The sequence below is a fragment of the Drosophila yakuba genome, chromosome 3L (genome assembly GCF_016746365.2).
Source record: "Drosophila yakuba strain Tai18E2 chromosome 3L, Prin_Dyak_Tai18E2_2.1, whole genome shotgun sequence".
NCBI classification, from domain to species: Eukaryota; Metazoa; Arthropoda; class Insecta; order Diptera; family Drosophilidae; genus Drosophila; species Drosophila yakuba.
Window position 1 is genome coordinate 17,561,201 of NC_052529.2, and position 17,709 is coordinate 17,578,909.

At 48.2% G+C, this 17,709-nt stretch overlaps 7 protein-coding genes across 10 annotated transcripts; 5 read left to right on the forward strand and 2 right to left on the reverse strand.

Moving 5' to 3' along the window:
* The first annotated feature begins 47 nt into the window (after positions 1-47).
* Positions 48-2,289, forward strand: LOC6534428 (protein Mo25). Its single transcript, XM_002095069.3, has one exon. It carries the CDS (start codon positions 346-348, stop codon positions 1,363-1,365), a length of 1,020 nt encoding a protein of 339 aa, XP_002095105.1. The 5' UTR covers positions 48-345; the 3' UTR covers positions 1,366-2,289.
* A 303-nt stretch (positions 2,290-2,592) lies between these two features.
* LOC6534429 (protein anon-73B1) lies at positions 2,593-3,095 on the reverse strand. Its single transcript, XM_002095070.4, has one exon. It carries the CDS (start codon positions 2,959-2,961, stop codon positions 2,698-2,700), a length of 264 nt encoding a protein of 87 aa, XP_002095106.1. The 5' UTR covers positions 2,962-3,095; the 3' UTR covers positions 2,593-2,697.
* Positions 3,096-3,335: 240 nt separating this feature from the next.
* Positions 3,336-4,886, forward strand: LOC6534430 (prostaglandin E synthase 2). Its single transcript, XM_002095071.3, has 3 exons — positions 3,336-4,181; positions 4,246-4,652; positions 4,716-4,886. The coding sequence occupies exons 1-3, from the start codon at positions 3,424-3,426 to the stop codon at positions 4,805-4,807; spliced, it is 1,257 nt and encodes a 418-aa protein (XP_002095107.1). The 5' UTR covers positions 3,336-3,423; the 3' UTR covers positions 4,808-4,886.
* Positions 4,887-5,986: 1,100 nt separating this feature from the next.
* On the forward strand, positions 5,987-7,013 carry LOC6534431 (proteasome subunit beta type-1). Its single transcript, XM_002095072.3, has 2 exons — positions 5,987-6,179; positions 6,255-7,013. Exons 1-2 carry the CDS (start codon positions 6,091-6,093, stop codon positions 6,871-6,873), a joined length of 708 nt encoding a protein of 235 aa, XP_002095108.1. The 5' UTR covers positions 5,987-6,090; the 3' UTR covers positions 6,874-7,013.
* An 85-nt stretch (positions 7,014-7,098) lies between these two features.
* On the forward strand, positions 7,099-8,539 carry LOC6534432 (ADP-ribose pyrophosphatase, mitochondrial). Its single transcript, XM_002095073.4, has 2 exons — positions 7,099-7,831; positions 7,892-8,539. The coding sequence occupies exons 1-2, from the start codon at positions 7,323-7,325 to the stop codon at positions 8,304-8,306; spliced, it is 924 nt and encodes a 307-aa protein (XP_002095109.1). The 5' UTR covers positions 7,099-7,322; the 3' UTR covers positions 8,307-8,539.
* LOC6534433 (importin-4) lies at positions 8,363-13,761 on the reverse strand. Of its 4 annotated transcripts, XM_039374013.1 has the most exons (10): positions 13,261-13,761; positions 12,571-12,743; positions 11,801-12,516; positions 11,335-11,741; positions 11,140-11,250; positions 10,703-10,812; positions 9,517-10,642; positions 9,210-9,427; positions 8,712-9,134; positions 8,363-8,612 (listed from the first exon to the last, which is right to left on the reverse strand). In XM_039374013.1, exons 1-10 carry the CDS (start codon positions 13,324-13,326, stop codon positions 8,594-8,596), a joined length of 3,369 nt encoding a protein of 1,122 aa, XP_039229947.1. In that variant the 5' UTR covers positions 13,327-13,761; the 3' UTR covers positions 8,363-8,593. The 4 variants fall into 4 exon arrangements, with proteins under 4 accessions (XP_039229947.1, XP_002095110.2, XP_039229948.1 ...); XM_002095074.3 differs by lacking the exon at positions 11,140-11,250; XM_039374014.1 differs by having other exon boundaries at positions 8,363-9,134.
* A 63-nt stretch (positions 13,762-13,824) lies between these two features.
* LOC6534434 lies at positions 13,825-17,645 on the forward strand. Its single transcript, XM_002095075.4, has 3 exons — positions 13,825-13,955; positions 14,017-14,779; positions 14,850-17,645. The coding sequence occupies exons 1-3, from the start codon at positions 13,871-13,873 to the stop codon at positions 17,440-17,442; spliced, it is 3,441 nt and encodes a 1,146-aa protein (XP_002095111.1). The 5' UTR covers positions 13,825-13,870; the 3' UTR covers positions 17,443-17,645.
* The last annotated feature ends 64 nt before the right edge of the window (positions 17,646-17,709 follow it).

A 17,709-nucleotide genomic window follows, 5' to 3' on the forward strand; every position in this document is an offset into this window, starting at 1 on the left:
ACGCCACCGTTGCGATAGTCCTATCAAACAGACGGCCTATCGAAACGGCCAATCGAAATTGTTCATCCCTGGAAGAAGACAAGAAAAAAATAATATATAATAATAGAATATTCCACCGTGATAATATTGCCAAGCATTGTTTTCCGCGTCTTCGCTGTCGGTAATTGGGCAACTGTCAGAACGACCACAAAGCCAGCACTCGAAGGGCCCTGAACAGCAGCATAATCGGCAGAAGATACGAGACATCATCGACAGGCCAACTAAACCACAACGACAACCACATCCACAGCCAAGTCCCAATCCAAATCCAAGTCCAAGTCCTATTTCGAGTGAAAAGACAGCGAAATGCCACTGTTCGGGAAGTCTCAGAAGTCGCCAGTAGAGCTGGTCAAGTCGCTGAAGGAGGCGATCAACGCCCTGGAGGCGGGCGACCGCAAGGTGGAGAAGGCGCAGGAAGACGTAAGCAAGAACCTGGTCTCGATCAAGAACATGCTCTACGGGAGCAGCGATGCCGAGCCGCCGGCGGACTATGTGGTGGCCCAGCTGTCCCAGGAGCTGTACAACAGCAACCTGCTGCTGCTGCTCATCCAGAACCTGCATCGCATCGACTTCGAGGGCAAGAAGCATGTGGCGCTCATTTTCAACAATGTGCTGCGCCGCCAAATTGGCACCCGTTCGCCCACCGTCGAGTATATATGCACGAAGCCGGAGATCCTGTTCACCCTGATGGCCGGTTACGAGGATGCGCATCCGGAGATCGCCCTGAACTCCGGTACCATGCTAAGGGAGTGCGCCCGGTACGAGGCGCTGGCCAAGATCATGCTGCACTCGGATGAGTTCTTCAAGTTCTTCCGCTACGTGGAGGTTTCCACCTTTGACATTGCCAGCGATGCCTTCTCTACGTTCAAGGAGCTGCTCACGCGCCACAAGCTGCTGTGCGCGGAGTTCCTGGACGCCAACTACGACAAGTTTTTCTCGCAGCACTACCAGCGCCTGCTTAACTCGGAGAACTATGTGACGCGGCGTCAGAGCTTGAAGCTGCTTGGGGAACTGCTGCTGGACCGGCACAACTTCACCGTGATGACACGCTACATATCCGAGCCGGAGAACCTCAAGCTAATGATGAACATGCTCAAGGAGAAATCGCGCAACATCCAGTTCGAGGCGTTTCACGTCTTCAAGGTGTTCGTGGCAAATCCCAACAAGCCGAAGCCCATTCTGGACATCCTGCTACGCAACCAGACAAAGCTGGTCGACTTTCTGACCAACTTCCACACGGATCGCTCCGAGGACGAGCAGTTCAACGATGAGAAGGCCTATCTGATCAAGCAGATAAAGGAGCTGAAGCCGCTGCCCGAGGCTTAGTTGGACCTCCACCTCGGCTCCAACTTCAGCTCCAACTCCAGCTCCAGCGTCCCGGGGGCAAAAGGACCGTAGCCAGAAGCCAGAAGCGATCGATACGGAAGCAGAGAGAGCGATGGTGGGTTAGCAGGATGTGAACATGTTTTGTGTGTGGGTTAAAGCAAATATATATTATATACTATATTTTGTGACGATGATGACTCTACACTTGTGAGTAACTAAACAATAATTTAGACAACAACAACAACACTGATGATAATGATAAATAACGATAAAGCGAATTAGAAAACAAAAAAAGTAAAAGTACGAGTAAATAGCGTAACGCCGAAAAACAAAACAGTACCGAGACTTTCGAATTTAACATAGCCACATCTAGACATTCTGGCCCTAGATCAGATCCTATATCTTGCTACACAGATATGATTTACCATCCGTCTATCCTCCGCTAATCCCCCTTCTACCCACACCTATTTTCGATATCCATTTAACTAGTTGTTGTATTTGAAATTTGATCGTTTTTGAAACGAGATGTCCCTTCACCGCCTTGACCTGCCACGCCCCTTTTGCGACCCCAAAAACGTAAGATTCACAATGAGTTTTGACTTAAAAATGTAATTCCACGCAAAATTCATGAAAAAACGAAAACTAAATACTGCATAAAACTAATAATAATTCATAGTGATAATTGTCTGTGCATCCTTCGGCATGGACTCTACTATATATATATACTGATATATATATATATAGAAAGAGCAAGAGAGAGAGAAAGCATTCAACACACACACACACACACTACACACATGCATACGTACATAGTTAAAAGGGAAGTAAAACAAACAAGAAACAACAACATTGCAAGCAACATAATAACTATACGATTATTATAATTTATATTATTCCCAAATTAAAGATAACAGCCAAACTAAACAGCAGTTTTTCCACTGTGGGTGGTGGTTTTCCCAGGGGGCGTACAGCTTTCCCCCCTGAGTCATGTGCAAAAAATCGTGCCAGGGCGGCAACCTCACCCAAAAAACGTCGATCAAGGGCTGGGGAGATGATTCACGCTCAGGGAATGCCACAGAAAGCAAATGAGATTCCAAATCACGTTTGAAGGTGTGCCTGCCAGAGTAGATAATCCTTTCATATGTATGTATGTATGTACCTTTTCCATAGAAACTCAGGACTAGACGCCATTATTAGCGTGCATGAATGAGATTTTAAATGTTCAGGTTCATGTTTCTACTTTAAACACTGTAGACTAGGTTTTTATTACAATAATCTTAATAAATGCATTCGAGAGTACTTAGGCTAGCTATGGATTACGGATGGCTACATCTATCGTCGCTTCTTCTTCTCCAGCTTCCGGATCTTGTGCAGACGTGTCCGGACCGGCTCGCCCTCCCGCTCCGTCACTTCGCCGGTCTCCGGGTTACTATTGCCATCCGGGTTATTCTCCATCAGCACTGCGGCCGAAATGCAAACGAACTGGAAGAGGGCACCCACATAAAGTCCGTAGCGGATTAGCAGGCTGAAGATGTCTTCATCCCCGTACTTGTCCAGGGACGCGGCGGCGGCCAAACTGTCGGCAGAAGCAGACATCGCTACGCTGGTTTTGTTTATAAACAAAAGTCGCGAGGATTGCAAAAAAAAAACAACTACAAAAAGTTTGTTTTTTGTATTCTGTAGAGATGGTATTGCTTCCCAACAGCTCTGGTGCTAACTATCGATAATACTTTTTAATGCAAGTTCAGAAGTTTTTATATAAAATATTGCAACGTTATATGTTTGGCACAAAATGATGTTATTCCCTTTTATTTAACGAATATTTTGATTATAATTAATAAAGGATATATGCTCTAACAGTAGTTAAAAAAATTAACAATTGATCTCCCATCCCGAACTCATTCTACAAGGTGACCGTTTTTGGTATATTTTAAACTTTGGTATATCTTGGAACCCAAAAAACTTTTTGTATTATTACACACTGGTCATCTAGTCGCGGCTGATAAGTCGCTAATTTTTGCATAATATTAAGTATAAGTCAAAACAAAGGTGCGAATTATGTCATGTTTTCGGCTAGCTACTGCCACCGCTCTGGCAGGCGTCCGTCCCCTACCGCCAGCAAGCAGAAGCGGCGCCTTACGCCTGTTGACCCGTAAACGAAATCCGGATGTTGCATTTGCACGCCGCCAGTTTGCAGTGGCAGTGGAAAACGGCGGAGGCAAGAAGAAGCCAAACGGAACTTTTAAGCTTGCAGTTTTGGGGGCGACAGTGGGTGCGGCCACCGGTTCGGTGTACACGATGTACCAGCGCTGGACGGACGGCAGTTCGCACAAGGAGCATGAGGAGACAAAGCCGACGTGCCTGGGAGGGATTCCGGCTGGAGTGCGGATAACCAAGCGCTATGTTAACCCCAAGGACACGTCCGGTCTGGACATTGTGCTGTTCCAGTTCCAGACGTGTCCCTTCTGCTGCAAGGTGCGCGCCTTCCTCGACTTCATGGGCATCTCCTATGCGGTGGTCGAAGTGGATGCCGTTCTGCGGCAGGACATTCGCTGGTCTTCGGTGAAGAAGGTGCCGATGGTGCTCATCCGACAGCAGGACGGCCAATACGTTCAGATGGTGGACTCGAGTGCCATTATATCCCTTATAGCAACCTACCTGCAGGACAAGCGCACTGACATCGGCGAGCTGGCGCAGTTCTATCCTCACACATCCTTTTTCGACGATGATGGCAAAAAGAAGAACGACATATTAAATAAATACTTCCTCATGTACCGCGAGCACACGCCCAAGGGGGTTTCCAAGGAAACGGAAGAGTAAGTTATTCAGGATCATGTATTCCCACCAGCAAGTATTTTGATCACGTGTGTCCATTTTTAGAACCGATCGCAAGTGGAGAAGCTGGGCCGACAGCCACCTGGTGCACCTGATATCGCCCAACTGCTATCAAACCATGGGCGAATCCCTAGAGACTTTTGAGTGGTTCTCGCAAGCTGGCGAGTGGGACGTTCACTTCCCCAAATGGGAGCGCGACCTGATGGTATACTGTGGTGCCACCGCCATGTGGGCCATTGCTAAGATTCTAAAACGCCGACACGCCCTCACCGACGACGTCCGATCGCACATGTACGATGCCCTTGACCAGTGGACCAATGAGCTGAAAAAGAGGAATACAAAATTCATGGGCGGAAAACAGCCCAGTTTGGCGGATCTCTCGGTCTTCGGCGTGCTTTCGAGCATGGAGGGATGTCAGACGTTTAAGGACTGTCTGCTAAACACCAGCATCGGTAAATAGTTTCTTTAATGTACTTGTTTTACTTTTGAATGAAATTTTAATGTTTTTCCGGCAGGTAAATGGTTTTATGACGTCAAGGCGTTGGTCGAGAAGAACCGGGGGCAACTGCAAAGAGAACGTATTGAAAACCTGGCCGCTATAGCTTAAATCAAACATTTGCACTTTTTTTATCCAAAGATTGTTGAAAATAACCGAGCTGTTCATTAAAATATACATTTTAATCAAATCTAGTTTCGTTTATTGTTTCCGTTTAAAATCCGTTTAGAGTTCGTAAAAAGAAATGAAATGTAAAATTTACATTTTTAGGTATATAAATACTAGGTGTTGGAATTAATTCGTAGCTTTTTTTTTTGCAAATTTCTGTGATTTATTATGATGGTATCATTACAGTAGCATTATTCAAAGTATTGTCCATCGTTATCTACAACTTTTTTGCTATCTTTCTGGTAAAGCTCAAATACCGCGTCGAAAAAATTCTTCTTTTCATTCGATGAATGAATCGATCCAATTTTTGGTCATGTAGTTTTCGAAGTGCTGCTCTGACAAGCCATGCGCCATGGATCGGAACAAATGATAATCGAATGAAGCAATGTCCGGTGGAAGTGGCGGATGGGGCAGAACTTCCCATTTCAGCGTTTCCAAATAGCTTTTCACGACTTTCGCAAAATTACTTTGTCGTGACGATCTTTATATTGCGGCCGCTTTTCCTGCAATGCCTTGTTCCCTGTTTTTGTACCTTTCCTATGGCTTTGAGGCGTTTTCCGACCGTCGAAAAGTCGACTCCAAGTGATGTAGACAACTTCAGAAGTGTTTGGCTCGGGTCTTCATCGAGCAACGTCACCAAATCTTCATCTTCGAACTTTTTCGGTTTTCCAGGACGTTCCTTGTCTTCCAAGTCAAAATTTCCACTTTTAAACCGCGCAAACCACTTTCTGCATGTTTGCTCAGCGAGAGCATGTTCACCGTATACTTCCACTAAAATACGATAACTTTCGGCGGCACTTTTCTTCATGTTAAAATAATGAAGTAACACCCCCCGCAAAAACGATTTTTCAGGCACAAACTTCGACATGTTTGATACAACAATTGCTTTAAACACAATAATGCAATGTTATATACTGGTAAAGATGCGCTGTCAGTAGCTTCCAGGAGAGTATTTACTTTTGCTGTGTGACTATGAATAGTTGGCTAGCGCCATCTTTCGTAAAACGCTATGAATTAATTCCAACACCTACTGCTTCCTGCTTCCTGCTGGTAAAAATTTTTAAAAAATCAACGATACCTATCGATAACGTTAATAAGCAGGCTGTGTTCGTTATTCAACAACGGTCACACTGATTTTGTGATTTTGGTTAGCCGCTTGCAAACTTGCAAATCATTTCGTTCGTTTTTTCACTTGCCGAGTTAATTGGTAAATTTGAGCACAAAACATGAGCCGATTGGGCTTTGAGCAATTCCCGGACTACCAGGTTCCCGGCATGAAGCATGCTGACTTCTCGCCCTACGAGTCCAATGGCGGGTGAGTTGCCGTTTCTCGGCGGAATCGCGATGCGGCTGATTGTTTCCAGCTAACCGGAGTGTCCTACCTTTGCAGCTCCATTGTGGCCATCGCCGGAGATGACTTCGCCGTGATTGCAGCTGACACCCGCCTGAGCAGTGGCTACAACATTCACTCCCGAACGCAAAGCAAACTCTTCAAGCTGTCCCCCCAGACGGTGCTGGGTTCCACAGGCTGCTGGGCGGACACCCTCTCGCTGACCGGATCGATGAAGGTGCGCATGCAGAGCTACGAGCATACCCATCTGCGCACCATGACCACGGAGGCCGTCGCGCAGATGCTCTCCATCGCCATGTACAATCGCCGCTTCTTCCCGTACTACGTGTCGAACATTCTGGCCGGTATTGACAACGAGGGCAAGGGTGTCGTCTACTCGTACGATCCCATCGGTCACTGCGAAAAGGCTACATACCGCGCCGGCGGCACTGCCGGCACGCTGCTGCAACCTGTGTTGGACAACCAGATTGGCCACAAGAACATGAACTTGGCTGACGCCGACAAGATCAAGTTGACCAAGGAGCGGGCCGTGAGCGTTGCCTCCGATACCTTCATCTCGGCCGCTGAACGCGACATCTACACCGGCGACTCTGTGCTGATCAACATCATCACCAAGGATGGCATTGAAGTTCGAACTCTGACGCTGCGTCAGGACTAGCCTGTGACGAGAATGTTGGCGTCTCATTTGGTTAGGGGCATTCGGTGGAAACCAGGCATTCTAAGTTAGTTGGCTTCAAATTTTTGTATTTACTCAAAACAACAAAACATCTTAATAAACCGAGTCTTTGAGATTCAAAATATGCGACCTAGTGTGACCAGCCGGTCCTATAAATAAATCGTTTTCAAGTAATGCAGTGCTTACGGCAGGGGCTGTAAAACTAGCAAAACGCGCAATCTACTTTTCAATTTTCAGCATAATTTGTAAATTGAAAATTTCAAATAATTCTGTGCGCTATTCTTCTTTCTCTTTCTCCTTACGAAACTTATTAATTTTGTTATCTATCTTATCAAAATGCAACACACTAATTCCCAGCACTAAGTTTATGACCGCTGGTGTGCGTAAACAAAATCATTTCTTTGTGTTTGTTGCTCAGAGAATTCAGTCCAATGACGAGTCTCGAGTTTACACTGCTGCCGCTTCTGTTTTTGGTACTGCTCTTGGAAAACTCCCTAACCTCCACACTGATGATGTCCTCGATGGTGAAGCCGGGCATTTTCCGGCACCTGATGTGCCGCAACAATATGTACCCACGCAGCTCCGTGCTCCGGTACCCAGTGTCCGACGAACAGGTCTTCTGGTCGGAGCCGTTCCCAGACTACTGCCCGCCGGCGTACACGGCGCCACACATTGGCGGGCAGGTGTGGGCTGATCCTCCGCTGCCCAGCGACACATTCCGACCACAGTGGAACCAGCTGGATGGCCAGGTTAATCGCGAGTCCTTCCACGGTGCCTACAACGTGCAGAATGGACTGCCCCTGAATCCGATCGGGCGTACAGGACTTACCGGCCGTGGTTCACTAGGCCGATGGGGTCCCAATCATGCCGCAGATCCTATTGTCACGCGCTGGAAGCGGAACGACGAAGGAGCCATTGTGGCCAACCCTGACACCGGCAAGTAAGTTGGCTCAATTGCCGTCAAGTGCGTTGATGTGAATTCCGTCTGTCTTTCCGCCAGGAATATCTTACAGATGGTCGCCATACAGCGGTCCGACAACAAGTTGTGGGCCATTCCCGGTGGGATGGTCGATCCCGGCGAGAATGTAAGTGTCACTCTAAAGCGGGAGTTCACCGAGGAGGCATTGAACTTTACGGACAAGGCCAACATGGTGGAGCGGTTTTTCCAAGCGGGCGGCGTCCATGTATATCAAGGCTACGTAGACGATTTTCGAAACACGGACAACGCTTGGATGGAAACCACTGCGCTGAACTTTCACGACGAAGACGGAAGCCAAGTGGGGCAATTGGAGCTAGTGGCCGGTGACGATGCCACCAATGTGCGCTGGACGGACGTTGACTCTAATCTTAAGCTGCACGCTAATCATGCAGACATCGTCCGGGAAGTTGCCATCCGACGAAATGCACACTGGTAGAGATTACACAAAAACTATAAGTTAGGATACACTGCCTGACGATTGAAGAAAAGAGATTTTAAATGAAAACAAGTAATCTCTTTATTGTTTCAATACATATTCATGTTTCACTGGATGTGGTTATAAATTAGAAAACATTTGCCGCTGTTTTTCGGCCGGTAGAAAAGCTACTTCTCGCAATTTTTAAGATCGCTAATCTTGAATGATTAAACTCCAAAGAAGCACAACTGAAATTTAAGACTATTTCGAAACTATTCGTATAAAAAAGCTTCCTTGCGACACTTGCATCACTTCCAATATATGAATCTGCGGGCGAAGGGCGTTGGGCATTAGCCAAGTAGGTGCAGATGATGTGTGTTGTGTGCAGAGCTTTTTGGTGGTTTTTGCTGGGATATGTGGGCTTACAGAGTTTGCACATAATTAAACACTTCCGGATTCGCGTTTGATACTTGGTTAAACTGTTCCGGGTAATTGGCGCGAATCTCTTTGATGAGGGCCACTGCGCTCTCGGTTGTCTCGTCGTCTGGCATCTGTTTCTTGTAAATCGCCTCTATGGTAATGACCAGGATTTGCTCGAGATGTGCAACAATGCTGGGGCGAGCCTTTACGTATAGAACGCGGAACGCCTTCTGAATCATATCGTTCTCCACTACGTCCTCCTTAAGGGGCAAATGGTTGAGCAGCACGGGCAGCACCTGGGCAAGCGGCACTGAATCCGGGTTGGTAACTATAAGGCGAGCAACTGCTCCGCAAATGTTGTCCAGGGCGGCGGGATGGGACTCCCTGACAATTGCTTCGGAAAGGGCTTGCAGAATTGCCGGATACGACCTGTGAATGAAAAAAACAAATATATCAAAATTATATTCTGCCAGAAAAGTTCGTTGCCGCTTTTGGGACACCCACTCGAATGATTTTTCCTCGGAATGGATGACCAGTTCGCCTAGTGCATAATAGGAGTTCTGTCGCGATTTGGCATCAGAATCCTTGGTTCCGGTGATAAAAAGGGGGCACAGGCCGTCAAAGTAAGTAGCAGAGCATCCCTTCAGCGCCTTGAAGGAGTCAGCCAATGCGCCATAGATGTAAGCCCGATGTTCTGGAATATCGCGCTCCTTTGCCTTCGCCTGAAAGAAAAATAATTGAATTCCAGTATGCCCATAGGATTAAGACCTCTCTTCTTTGCCACATCTTTAGTATTTCGTTGAAAACTTACCAGCCTTTGAACATAAAATTGGTAAAGGCGTCCGAAATAAAGAGAGAACAACTCCGGCTGAAGGGCCAAGCCAAACAAGGGGAACAGATTGGCAGCGTTCTCGAACAGCATCTCGTCGTTCTCGCTTTCCTCCGAGTCCTCCTCATCTCCACCGCCGCTCTCTTCGTTAAACTGACAGGCCATCTTATTTGTGAAGACGTCCCGAATGCATCCGAAAATTAGTTCGGCGTGCTCCTGGTTGTTTATTGCCTGCAACTGGACATCCTTGAAGACATCGCCGAGTACGTCAAGCAGATGGAGTACGACCCCAACCTCGTCGTCAGTGCGCATCATATGTGCAAACTTTGGAATGGCAATCTCGCAGGCGCGCTTCAAGCCGGCGGCATCTCCCAACTTGTAGAGAGCCACAATGAATCCGCAAATGGCGTCAATGCACGCCTTACGGACGTCGTCCTGCGGATGATCAATCATCTTGTAGACGTTCTCGAATGCAGACTGCAAATAGGGTGCAAAGGCGGCGCCCGTGTGTGCAGCAAACTCCTTAAGTGCCATAATAGCCTCCTCCTTCTCAATAACGTAATCATTCTCCACCTGGTAGCCGTCTTGGTCGTCTTCGTCGTCTGTTTGATCTAAATCAATCTCTACATCGGTCGTATCCAGGATCAAATCTTCCTCCGCATTGTCCGAAACATGTGGCAACACGTCCTCCGAAGAAATCACAGACTCCATTATGCGATCAATGAACTTGGGGAACACAGAGGCCATGCTCTCGTTGACAACCGATGACAGGGAGGACATCAGGTTGTAGATGCTCCTGCGGAACTCAGGATCGTCCGGACCATCTTCCAGCATCATCAGACAGAAGTTCATTGTATCGTCGGCAAGCGGAATAATATTATCCTTGCCCACTTCGCGACAGAGCGCGGCCAGAGTGTCGATAGCTTGGATGCGCAGACTTTGCATTTCCTTTGGGCACTCCTTCACCAGACAGCCCTGTAGTATGCTCATGATCCTGGGGAAATAGGGCATCAAGTGTACCTTAGCTGCGGTTGAGACCGCTGCTATGGCCGACAAACCCATTTCACGCATTCGATACGAGTTCTGGGGTTCCAGAACCCCAAACAGGCTGCACAATAAGATTATCTGACTGTGTACTCCCATTTACGTATGTATAGTCTAGCCTTACCGATCCATCAGCGTGGGTAAATGGGGAACGATGTCGTCCTCCAGGTTCTCGCAAAAGGTCTCCAAGGCATAGAACATACGATCCATGTGTTTCGGTTCCGGCGTACCAATCTGCAAGAAAATACATTTAGTGTGCTTTGCCACACAATGTGTTGCGTTTTCGTGCAGAAGGAAATGCAGTCCCCAAAAAACACTATTTGTTGCGTAAAGAAGAAAGAACCCCCTTTTTGGCCCGGTGATATTCCGGCCAATTTGGATTACAATTAAGAAACGAGTCAATGAACAATAAACATATGCTGATAAGTTAAATAAGCCAATGACGATGAGATATCTACAACCGATCTCTAAATGTAATCAAACTTGGCAAACTAATCCACAAATTGGGGTGTTTGATGTGCAATTAAGTAGAAAGTAAAAAGTAAGAAAACGAAAAAGCACCCTATATTTGGCGAGGAGCGATCTGCGCTTGATCTGTATCTTGTCTAAGTACATTATGGAATCTTTGGCAGGAACGGAATCGAGATTCGGCCCGTTGCTGTTATGGCCAGCCTTTAGAAGCAGCACAAACAAATAAACAAGAATGTAAAATACACAGATTCCAGGTTGGTCAAAGATGGCCGCATGATTACCTACCTTGAGTTCCATTACCAGCTGGCTCAGATAATCGAACAACACGGGAAGAATCTGGGGAGCAAACTTGCAGATTGTGGGCTGAAGATACTCGGAAAACTGTCCAAGAGCGAAGAATGCGGCGACCCGCACCAACATAACAGAGTCAAAAATTCCAGCTTTGACAATATTTAGCATGACCTCCAGATACTTGTTCCCAATGGCCTCGGAGCAGCCCTCGGCAATGACTCCCATGCAAATAAAAGAGGAACGACGAAGCACGGGCTGCGGGCTCTGCAACGCAGGCTCCAGCAGCTGCAGTAGTGGCGGAATAAACTTCTCCGGCGCCATGTGGAGGGCCATCAAGTCCAGAGTCTGCGTAGCTGCATTGGACGGGCTATTCGAGCTCTCTGACGAAAAGTAATCATCGTCTAGAATGGAGATAGGATTAGCAAACATGGGTACGGAAATAGAAAGGAGCAGTTACAACCGTCATCAAGTGGGTCCTGGCACATCACTTCGAACATAACCGCTAGTGTGGGCTCCAGCAGCTTCTGCTTCATAATAACCTTCTTTTTCAGGCGCATTAGGCTGCCCACAAAGGTAATCACCTGAACTCGAATCGAATCCTCGAGCTGCTGATTGCTCGCAATCACCAGACAAAACTCCAAAATCAGCTTCACATTACCAGTCAGTAAGTGTGGCACATACTCGCCCATGGCGTCTATGATATCAAAAGCACCCATGAACTCCTGACTATCCCCCTTTTCGGCGAAGGCGCCTAGGGCCTTGAGAATTAGCGGTATAGCCTTAACCACAATCTGCTCAGCACCACTATGACCGCTAACGAAGGGCAGGAGGTAGCACGTACCCGCCAGCATGTTAAACACGGTGGGTGTGGCCATGTTACCGTTCGCCTCTGCGGTTACTAGAACGCCGGCGAACAGCGGGAAGATAGTATCCATGTGGTTCGAAAACTGATCGGGAGCAGCGTCCATGAGCGTGGTAAAGATTGAGCTGCCGCGCTCGCTTTCTGTTGGATCGGGACTGCTGCAACGTTCGTAAATAAACTTCAGTATTTCCTCCATCCAGGAATGTTCCTTTTCCGCCTCGTGGCGCACCAGCGATCCAATTATCTGGGCCACCGTGCCCTTCACCGTCTTTTCCTTCACCGCAATAAGGACCTGAAGCATGTTCGTTTTAATTCTAAGAGGTAAAAAAATTAGTGTATCGTCATTAAAAGGTAACCTGTGAACTCACGCGGCCTGATGCTCGGCGGGAACCAACTGCCAGTGGCGCAACTTGCTGATCCGCTTCTTGAGAAGCATAGCGGCGATATGCCGTTCCTGGACCGCCCTGTCCGACATCACAATCTGGGTGAGAACCAGCAGAGAATCGGGATTCTCGTAGGCCTTCATCATCTTGGCTGTTGACTAAGAAAGCGGAAGAAAAGAAACCTAATTAGTAATTTTTATGGCCGTATGGTAGCATACTATCAACATAAATAATTTTCCAATTAGGAAGCGTCCATGTGAGCAACGTGCAGCATTTCAATGACGTAGAGCCCACACATTTTTGAAAAAGAACTAATACTCGTAATGAAATATAAACGAGTTGAATACAAATTAAATTTCCAACAAATTAACTCTGCCTATCTTAAATAAATATAAACTGTTAGTTAAATTTTTAGTTTACGATTTTTTTTGTCGAGTACTAACAGGATGCAACCCACTGTGCTTTATAAACATTTGCACGTATAGGAATGTGCACATGCCGATTTAAAAACCACTGTGTTCATGTGGCGTATATATATACAAATGTATATTGGCAATGTCGATGCAGCCACGCGGTCAGACCGAAATGGAGTGGTCAGACAGAATGGATACAAGGAGGGCGCCCAGGATAACCTCCTTTTCATCGCCGGATTGCCGTTTGGCCCGCTCTGCTCACCTGACGAATCCGCTCCGTGTCCGTGCCCAGGATCCCGCTGATTATGTCCAGAATAGCTGCCTCCATTTTTGAGGAGTTACTGTTTGTGCCCACGAGGATATCCAATACAATTCGTTACAAATTACAGCCGCCGAATTAGCACGAACGGAATGGAGAAGTGGGAAGCCGGGGAGAATTGGCGAAAATACGACCAGGGCTGGAGGCTCGTTGGCGTTGCACGTTTTGCTCTTGTTCTTACAGCTTACAGTTTATCGCCAGCTTATTTTACACTTTTGTTTGAAATTGGCGGTTATCATAGCGCTTTTACGAGTTTTTAACGAAATATGATTTTTTACGCAGTTAATTGGTCACTTGTGTTAACATTTTTCTTTCAAATATGTTTTTTGTTATTTGTTGAGTGTGTTGATCTGTGCGCTTCCCAAAGTGTTATAATTTGGAACACGTAAAATATTTGAATTTTCGACATTTGAGCGGACAACTTAACAAAGGCCGCCTCGACACGTGTGTGCAGCCCTGGATCTGTTATCATTTATCGACGTCCATTTTCGAACTAACCGACGCGCCTTTTCTTGTTTACGCGTTCGCACTAACTGTAAAAGGACGAAGCGAAATGGACAGAAGCGGTGGAAGTCAGGGAAATGGCAGCTACATGGACCAGAACTCGCTGGGCATCCTGAACATGGATAATCTAAAGGGTAAGCAGGCGGGGCACGCCGGAAATCTTCCCAAGCAGCAAGTAATTTGGATTCCTTGCAGTCTTTGGTGACTTGTCCAGTTTCAGCAAAAGTGCAAGGAGGAGCGGCGCTGGTCGGGACTCCTCCGCCGTCCACGAGCGGCTCCGAGAAGAGCGACTGCGTGCGCTGGAGACACTGGAAAAACCCCGACCATCGCGTCCCAGCCAAGCAAAGAGCACTGCCCCCCAGATACGCTCAACTACAAACATCTCGGAGCTGGTGACGGACGAAACCATTGATCTAAACAGCAGCGGCTCCTTCGCTTTGGTCACGCCCGCCACCAAGGGCACTAACATCTCTTTTGAGCCTGCGGAGATCACCGGCAGATCCACACTCTGTCAGGCTGGAAAACAGCGCCGCAGGGAGAAGCCATCCCTGTCTGTGGCCGAAATCCTAAAGTCCTCCTTCGTTGAGAAGGCTCGCCTGTTGGAGAAGAAGCTGCAGGATGCCAGCCAGGTGGAGACCAGCTATCACTTATCACGAGCCAACTCCAGCAGCCTCACAGATTCGTTCAACTGCTCACGCAGCTTACCGCGCACTGCAGACATGAGTGATCTAAGTCTTAACGGCGGTGGGGGATTCTCCTTCGGCTCTGCCTCGTTGGCGGCGGAAGGTCAGGATGAGAGTTTTGCTCCCGCCGAGCTAATGCAGTCCAAACTGGTGCTGGGTGAAATCTCCTGGGCGCAGGAGTTTACAGCCATGCCGACGGCCACGTTGAGCACTCAGGCGATGCAGAAGATCGCCGCACCGCCTCCATCATCCGAAATAGAAACCTCGGTGTCCAAGTATGCAACAAAATATAGTCTTCAAAATACAATTCTGAATTTAATAATAATTCAAACTTTCCGTTTTCAGTTCTGTCTTGGCTGGAGACCCAGACTTCTCGCTGGGCAACTATTTCCAGACACGATCGGAAAATATATGGAATATTGTGAGCAACGGCAGCCCGACTCGCTCCCGATCCACTCAACCGCTATTGGACCCACAAACTAACGCGACCCTGGATTCAGTTGGCGAAAAGACTCCGCAGCCAGACAACAAAACCTACACCAAGGCGGATGCCATGACTGGCTCAAATCTCGGACGCAATCTCATGCGAAAAATGCAGCAGGATCGGATTCAGACGACACTGAAAGCCAACAATGGTGTGACCGTGAAAGAGACCAAGCGTCCGCCATCGAGCTCCGAGATCCTAAGTCTCTCCGCAATCGACAAGGCGCTTAGGGACATAGATCTAAACTCGGATACATCCACTATAGAGGTTGTCAACCACCTGTGGGAGCATGGTCGTGGCATTAATTATGATGATGGAGAAAACAAGGAGAACCAGAGCAGCAACTCCCAAGCGGAGCGCACTTTATGCGGCTCCAACAAGCTTACGGACACTATGAGTTTCACGGACTCTGTGCTAAACTCCACGGATTTCCGTCATTTGCAGCAGAGCATCTCGCGCAAGCCGCTCAGTCCGCTGGCGGACCAGCCGCAAATTACCATTAGCCGTGCGGACACCGATCCCGTGGAGACGGAGGCCGAGGCTGACATCGATGAATGGCCCTCGACGCCGGTGAAGGAGCCTAACCGCAGAGTGAGACGTACTAAGGTTTCGCCAAGATCTGCAAGTCCGTCCAGTAGCGACGGAATACGTCCACTAACCTGCACCGAGGATGAAAACGAGGACGAGGACAAGACGCCAGTGAACAAGAAGAGGGTATCGATCTCCACAGTGGGAATGATTCCGCGCAAACCCTCATCCTTAAGCAGCACTCGCTTGGATGGATGTGACGTGGCTGTGGCCTCTTCCACAGAACGTGATTTTGGCATTTCACCGAACCTCGCCAAAAACCTATCACCCTTGTCCTCCCCGAGAAGCTGTCTCTCGTCGCCGCTGCTGGACAGCACAACTAGTTCCGACCGCAGGCAGCTCATGAGTGGAGTAGCACGCAAGGCGAACTCCTCGCCCGCGGGAAGTGAGGCCAGTTCCACCAGCGGATTCGCAGCAAGCGGAAGACGTGGACTAGGATCCAGTTCTATTACAGCACCGCGCAGTATTTCGCGCTGCTCGAACTCCAGTGAGTTCAGTCATCGCGATGGGAAGCTGCTGCCCTTAAAGGTGACTCACACGACCCTCTGTTGGGGCAGCACAAAACTGCGTACAGATGTCCGTAAGTCCATGCAGGTGAAAAACACGGCGGACAAACGTCTCGTCATTCGGCTTGGCATCCAGGGACCCGGTTTCCAGCTGGTTGACTCCGGTAGCAGCACCATCACACTGCAAGCCATGGAATGTCGGTCGGTGGTGATTAACTTCTGTCCCACTGTCTGTGGAGCGGCCATCGGAGCCTTGTCTTTTTATGCACCGGCAGGAGCGCATAATAGCAGCCAGCCGGGCCTGGAGATCCCGTTGTACGGCTACGGCGGCAGTGCGTCCATCACCATACAGGGTCTGCTAAAAGGACCGGTGGGCGCCAGTTTCCTTACCATCGGTGATGTATGCGAGCTATCCGCTGGTCCTCTTACTGCGAGTCTCAAGTTTCACAACAAGGGCCCTCTTACCGCTTTTGTGGGTATTTCAGTGGACTCCACCGTGCTCATGAAACTGCGCCTAAGCGAGGCCTTTGAGGTGCGTCCAAGCCGCCTGATATTGCCGCCAAATAGCGAGCGCTGCGTACAGATACTTTTCCGACCGAATCGCGAGGACTTGAAGAACATACTTAAGAAGACTGCGCAGGTGCTGACTCTGGCCAATATGCGGATTTTCTGCGGAGACGAGCCCAACAGACAGCGTATGCGCAGCTTGGTCCAAAGGATGAGCAGTCGACAGCGGGAGAAGCTCACATCGCCGATGCTGGACAGCATTTGGGGCCAATTCCCGGATGAGCAGCCAGTACGCAACATTGGCCAGCTCAACGAACCACCCGAGTTCATTCTGGACTTGGTCACCGTAGTGCGGATTATTGATGTTGCGCTTACCCTTAATCGGGATTTTGATGAATCGTCGGAGAGCTCGCTAATGTTTTTGCCGGAAGCCGATGAAACCGTGTTATTCCGGACCATATGTATGGCCAATTCGCCGACGCCAACGCAGAGCAACCTATTGGAGCCTGTGGATGAGCTATTGGAGGCGGACACCACCACTTTGATGGCCGTCGAGCGGAATTGGTCTGTGCAGCCCGCTTCGCTGGAATTCGGAGCCGGCGGATCCCCACTGGCCACTTTGTCCGTAACTAATAGCTTCTGCTCCAGGCAGCTCATCGAGGTCACCTGCAGTGTCCCGGATCTGGTGCGAATCAGCCCCAGCGAGTGCTACGTTTCTCCGGATGGCGGTCAGGCTGAGATCGATGTGCGCCTGCTCCGCTCACCTAGGCGGGATATGCTCGAAAAGGAGCCGCTCATCGTGGTCTCCATGGAGAACGAGCGCATTAATGTGCCGCTTAGTTTTAAGTTTTAAAATTGGTTTACTTGTGCCTGCTAATTGCGTTTTCCATATGTTTGTGTTTCAGTAGTTAAAACAAAAATCGCATTGTATTCTCGTGTACTTATGAAAGGAATCTGTGTTTGTAGAGTGTTGTTAGGAAAACGCATATCTCTAAAGTAAAAATATTCGCTCGTTCTTAAAAGCTTCATTTTGATTGAATAAAAACTAAATAAGTATATGATTCATTTTTAAAATATAATTTTGAATATGTTGCTCTCAAATATTCAAAAAATAACGTTT

Excerpts from the sequence above, each read along its gene's own strand:
- LOC6534428 (XM_002095069.3), top strand. The coding sequence starts at position 346 with ATGCCACTGTTCGGGAAGTCTCAGAAGTCGCCAGTAGAGCTGGTCAAG.
- LOC6534429 (XM_002095070.4), bottom strand. The coding sequence starts at position 2,961 with ATGTCTGCTTCTGCCGACAGTTTGGCCGCCGCCGCGTCCCTGGACAAG.
- LOC6534430 (XM_002095071.3), top strand. The coding sequence starts at position 3,424 with ATGTCATGTTTTCGGCTAGCTACTGCCACCGCTCTGGCAGGCGTCCGT. Across the intron at positions 4,182-4,245 it reads GTTTCCAAGGAAACGGAAGA|AACCGATCGCAAGTGGAGAA; the intron begins GTAAGTTATTCA and ends GTCCATTTTTAG. Across the intron at positions 4,653-4,715 it reads TCTGCTAAACACCAGCATCG|GTAAATGGTTTTATGACGTC; the intron begins GTAAATAGTTTC and ends TTTTTCCGGCAG.
- LOC6534431 (XM_002095072.3), top strand. The coding sequence starts at position 6,091 with ATGAGCCGATTGGGCTTTGAGCAATTCCCGGACTACCAGGTTCCCGGC. Across the intron at positions 6,180-6,254 it reads CCCTACGAGTCCAATGGCGG|CTCCATTGTGGCCATCGCCG; the intron begins GTGAGTTGCCGT and ends CTACCTTTGCAG.
- LOC6534432 (XM_002095073.4), top strand. The coding sequence starts at position 7,323 with ATGACGAGTCTCGAGTTTACACTGCTGCCGCTTCTGTTTTTGGTACTG. Across the intron at positions 7,832-7,891 it reads GCCAACCCTGACACCGGCAA|GAATATCTTACAGATGGTCG; the intron begins GTAAGTTGGCTC and ends TCTTTCCGCCAG.
- LOC6534433 (XM_039374013.1), bottom strand. The coding sequence starts at position 13,326 with ATGGAGGCAGCTATTCTGGACATAATCAGCGGGATCCTGGGCACGGAC. Across the intron at positions 11,742-11,800 it reads CCAGGACCCACTTGATGACG|ACGATGATTACTTTTCGTCA; the intron begins GTTGTAACTGCT and ends TCTCCATTCTAG. Across the intron at positions 9,135-9,209 it reads TCCGAGGAAAAATCATTCGA|GTCGTATCCGGCAATTCTGC; the intron begins GTGGGTGTCCCA and ends TTTCATTCACAG.
- LOC6534434 (XM_002095075.4), top strand. The coding sequence starts at position 13,871 with ATGGACAGAAGCGGTGGAAGTCAGGGAAATGGCAGCTACATGGACCAG. Across the intron at positions 13,956-14,016 it reads GAACATGGATAATCTAAAGG|TCTTTGGTGACTTGTCCAGT; the intron begins GTAAGCAGGCGG and ends GATTCCTTGCAG. Across the intron at positions 14,780-14,849 it reads ATAGAAACCTCGGTGTCCAA|TTCTGTCTTGGCTGGAGACC; the intron begins GTATGCAACAAA and ends TTCCGTTTTCAG.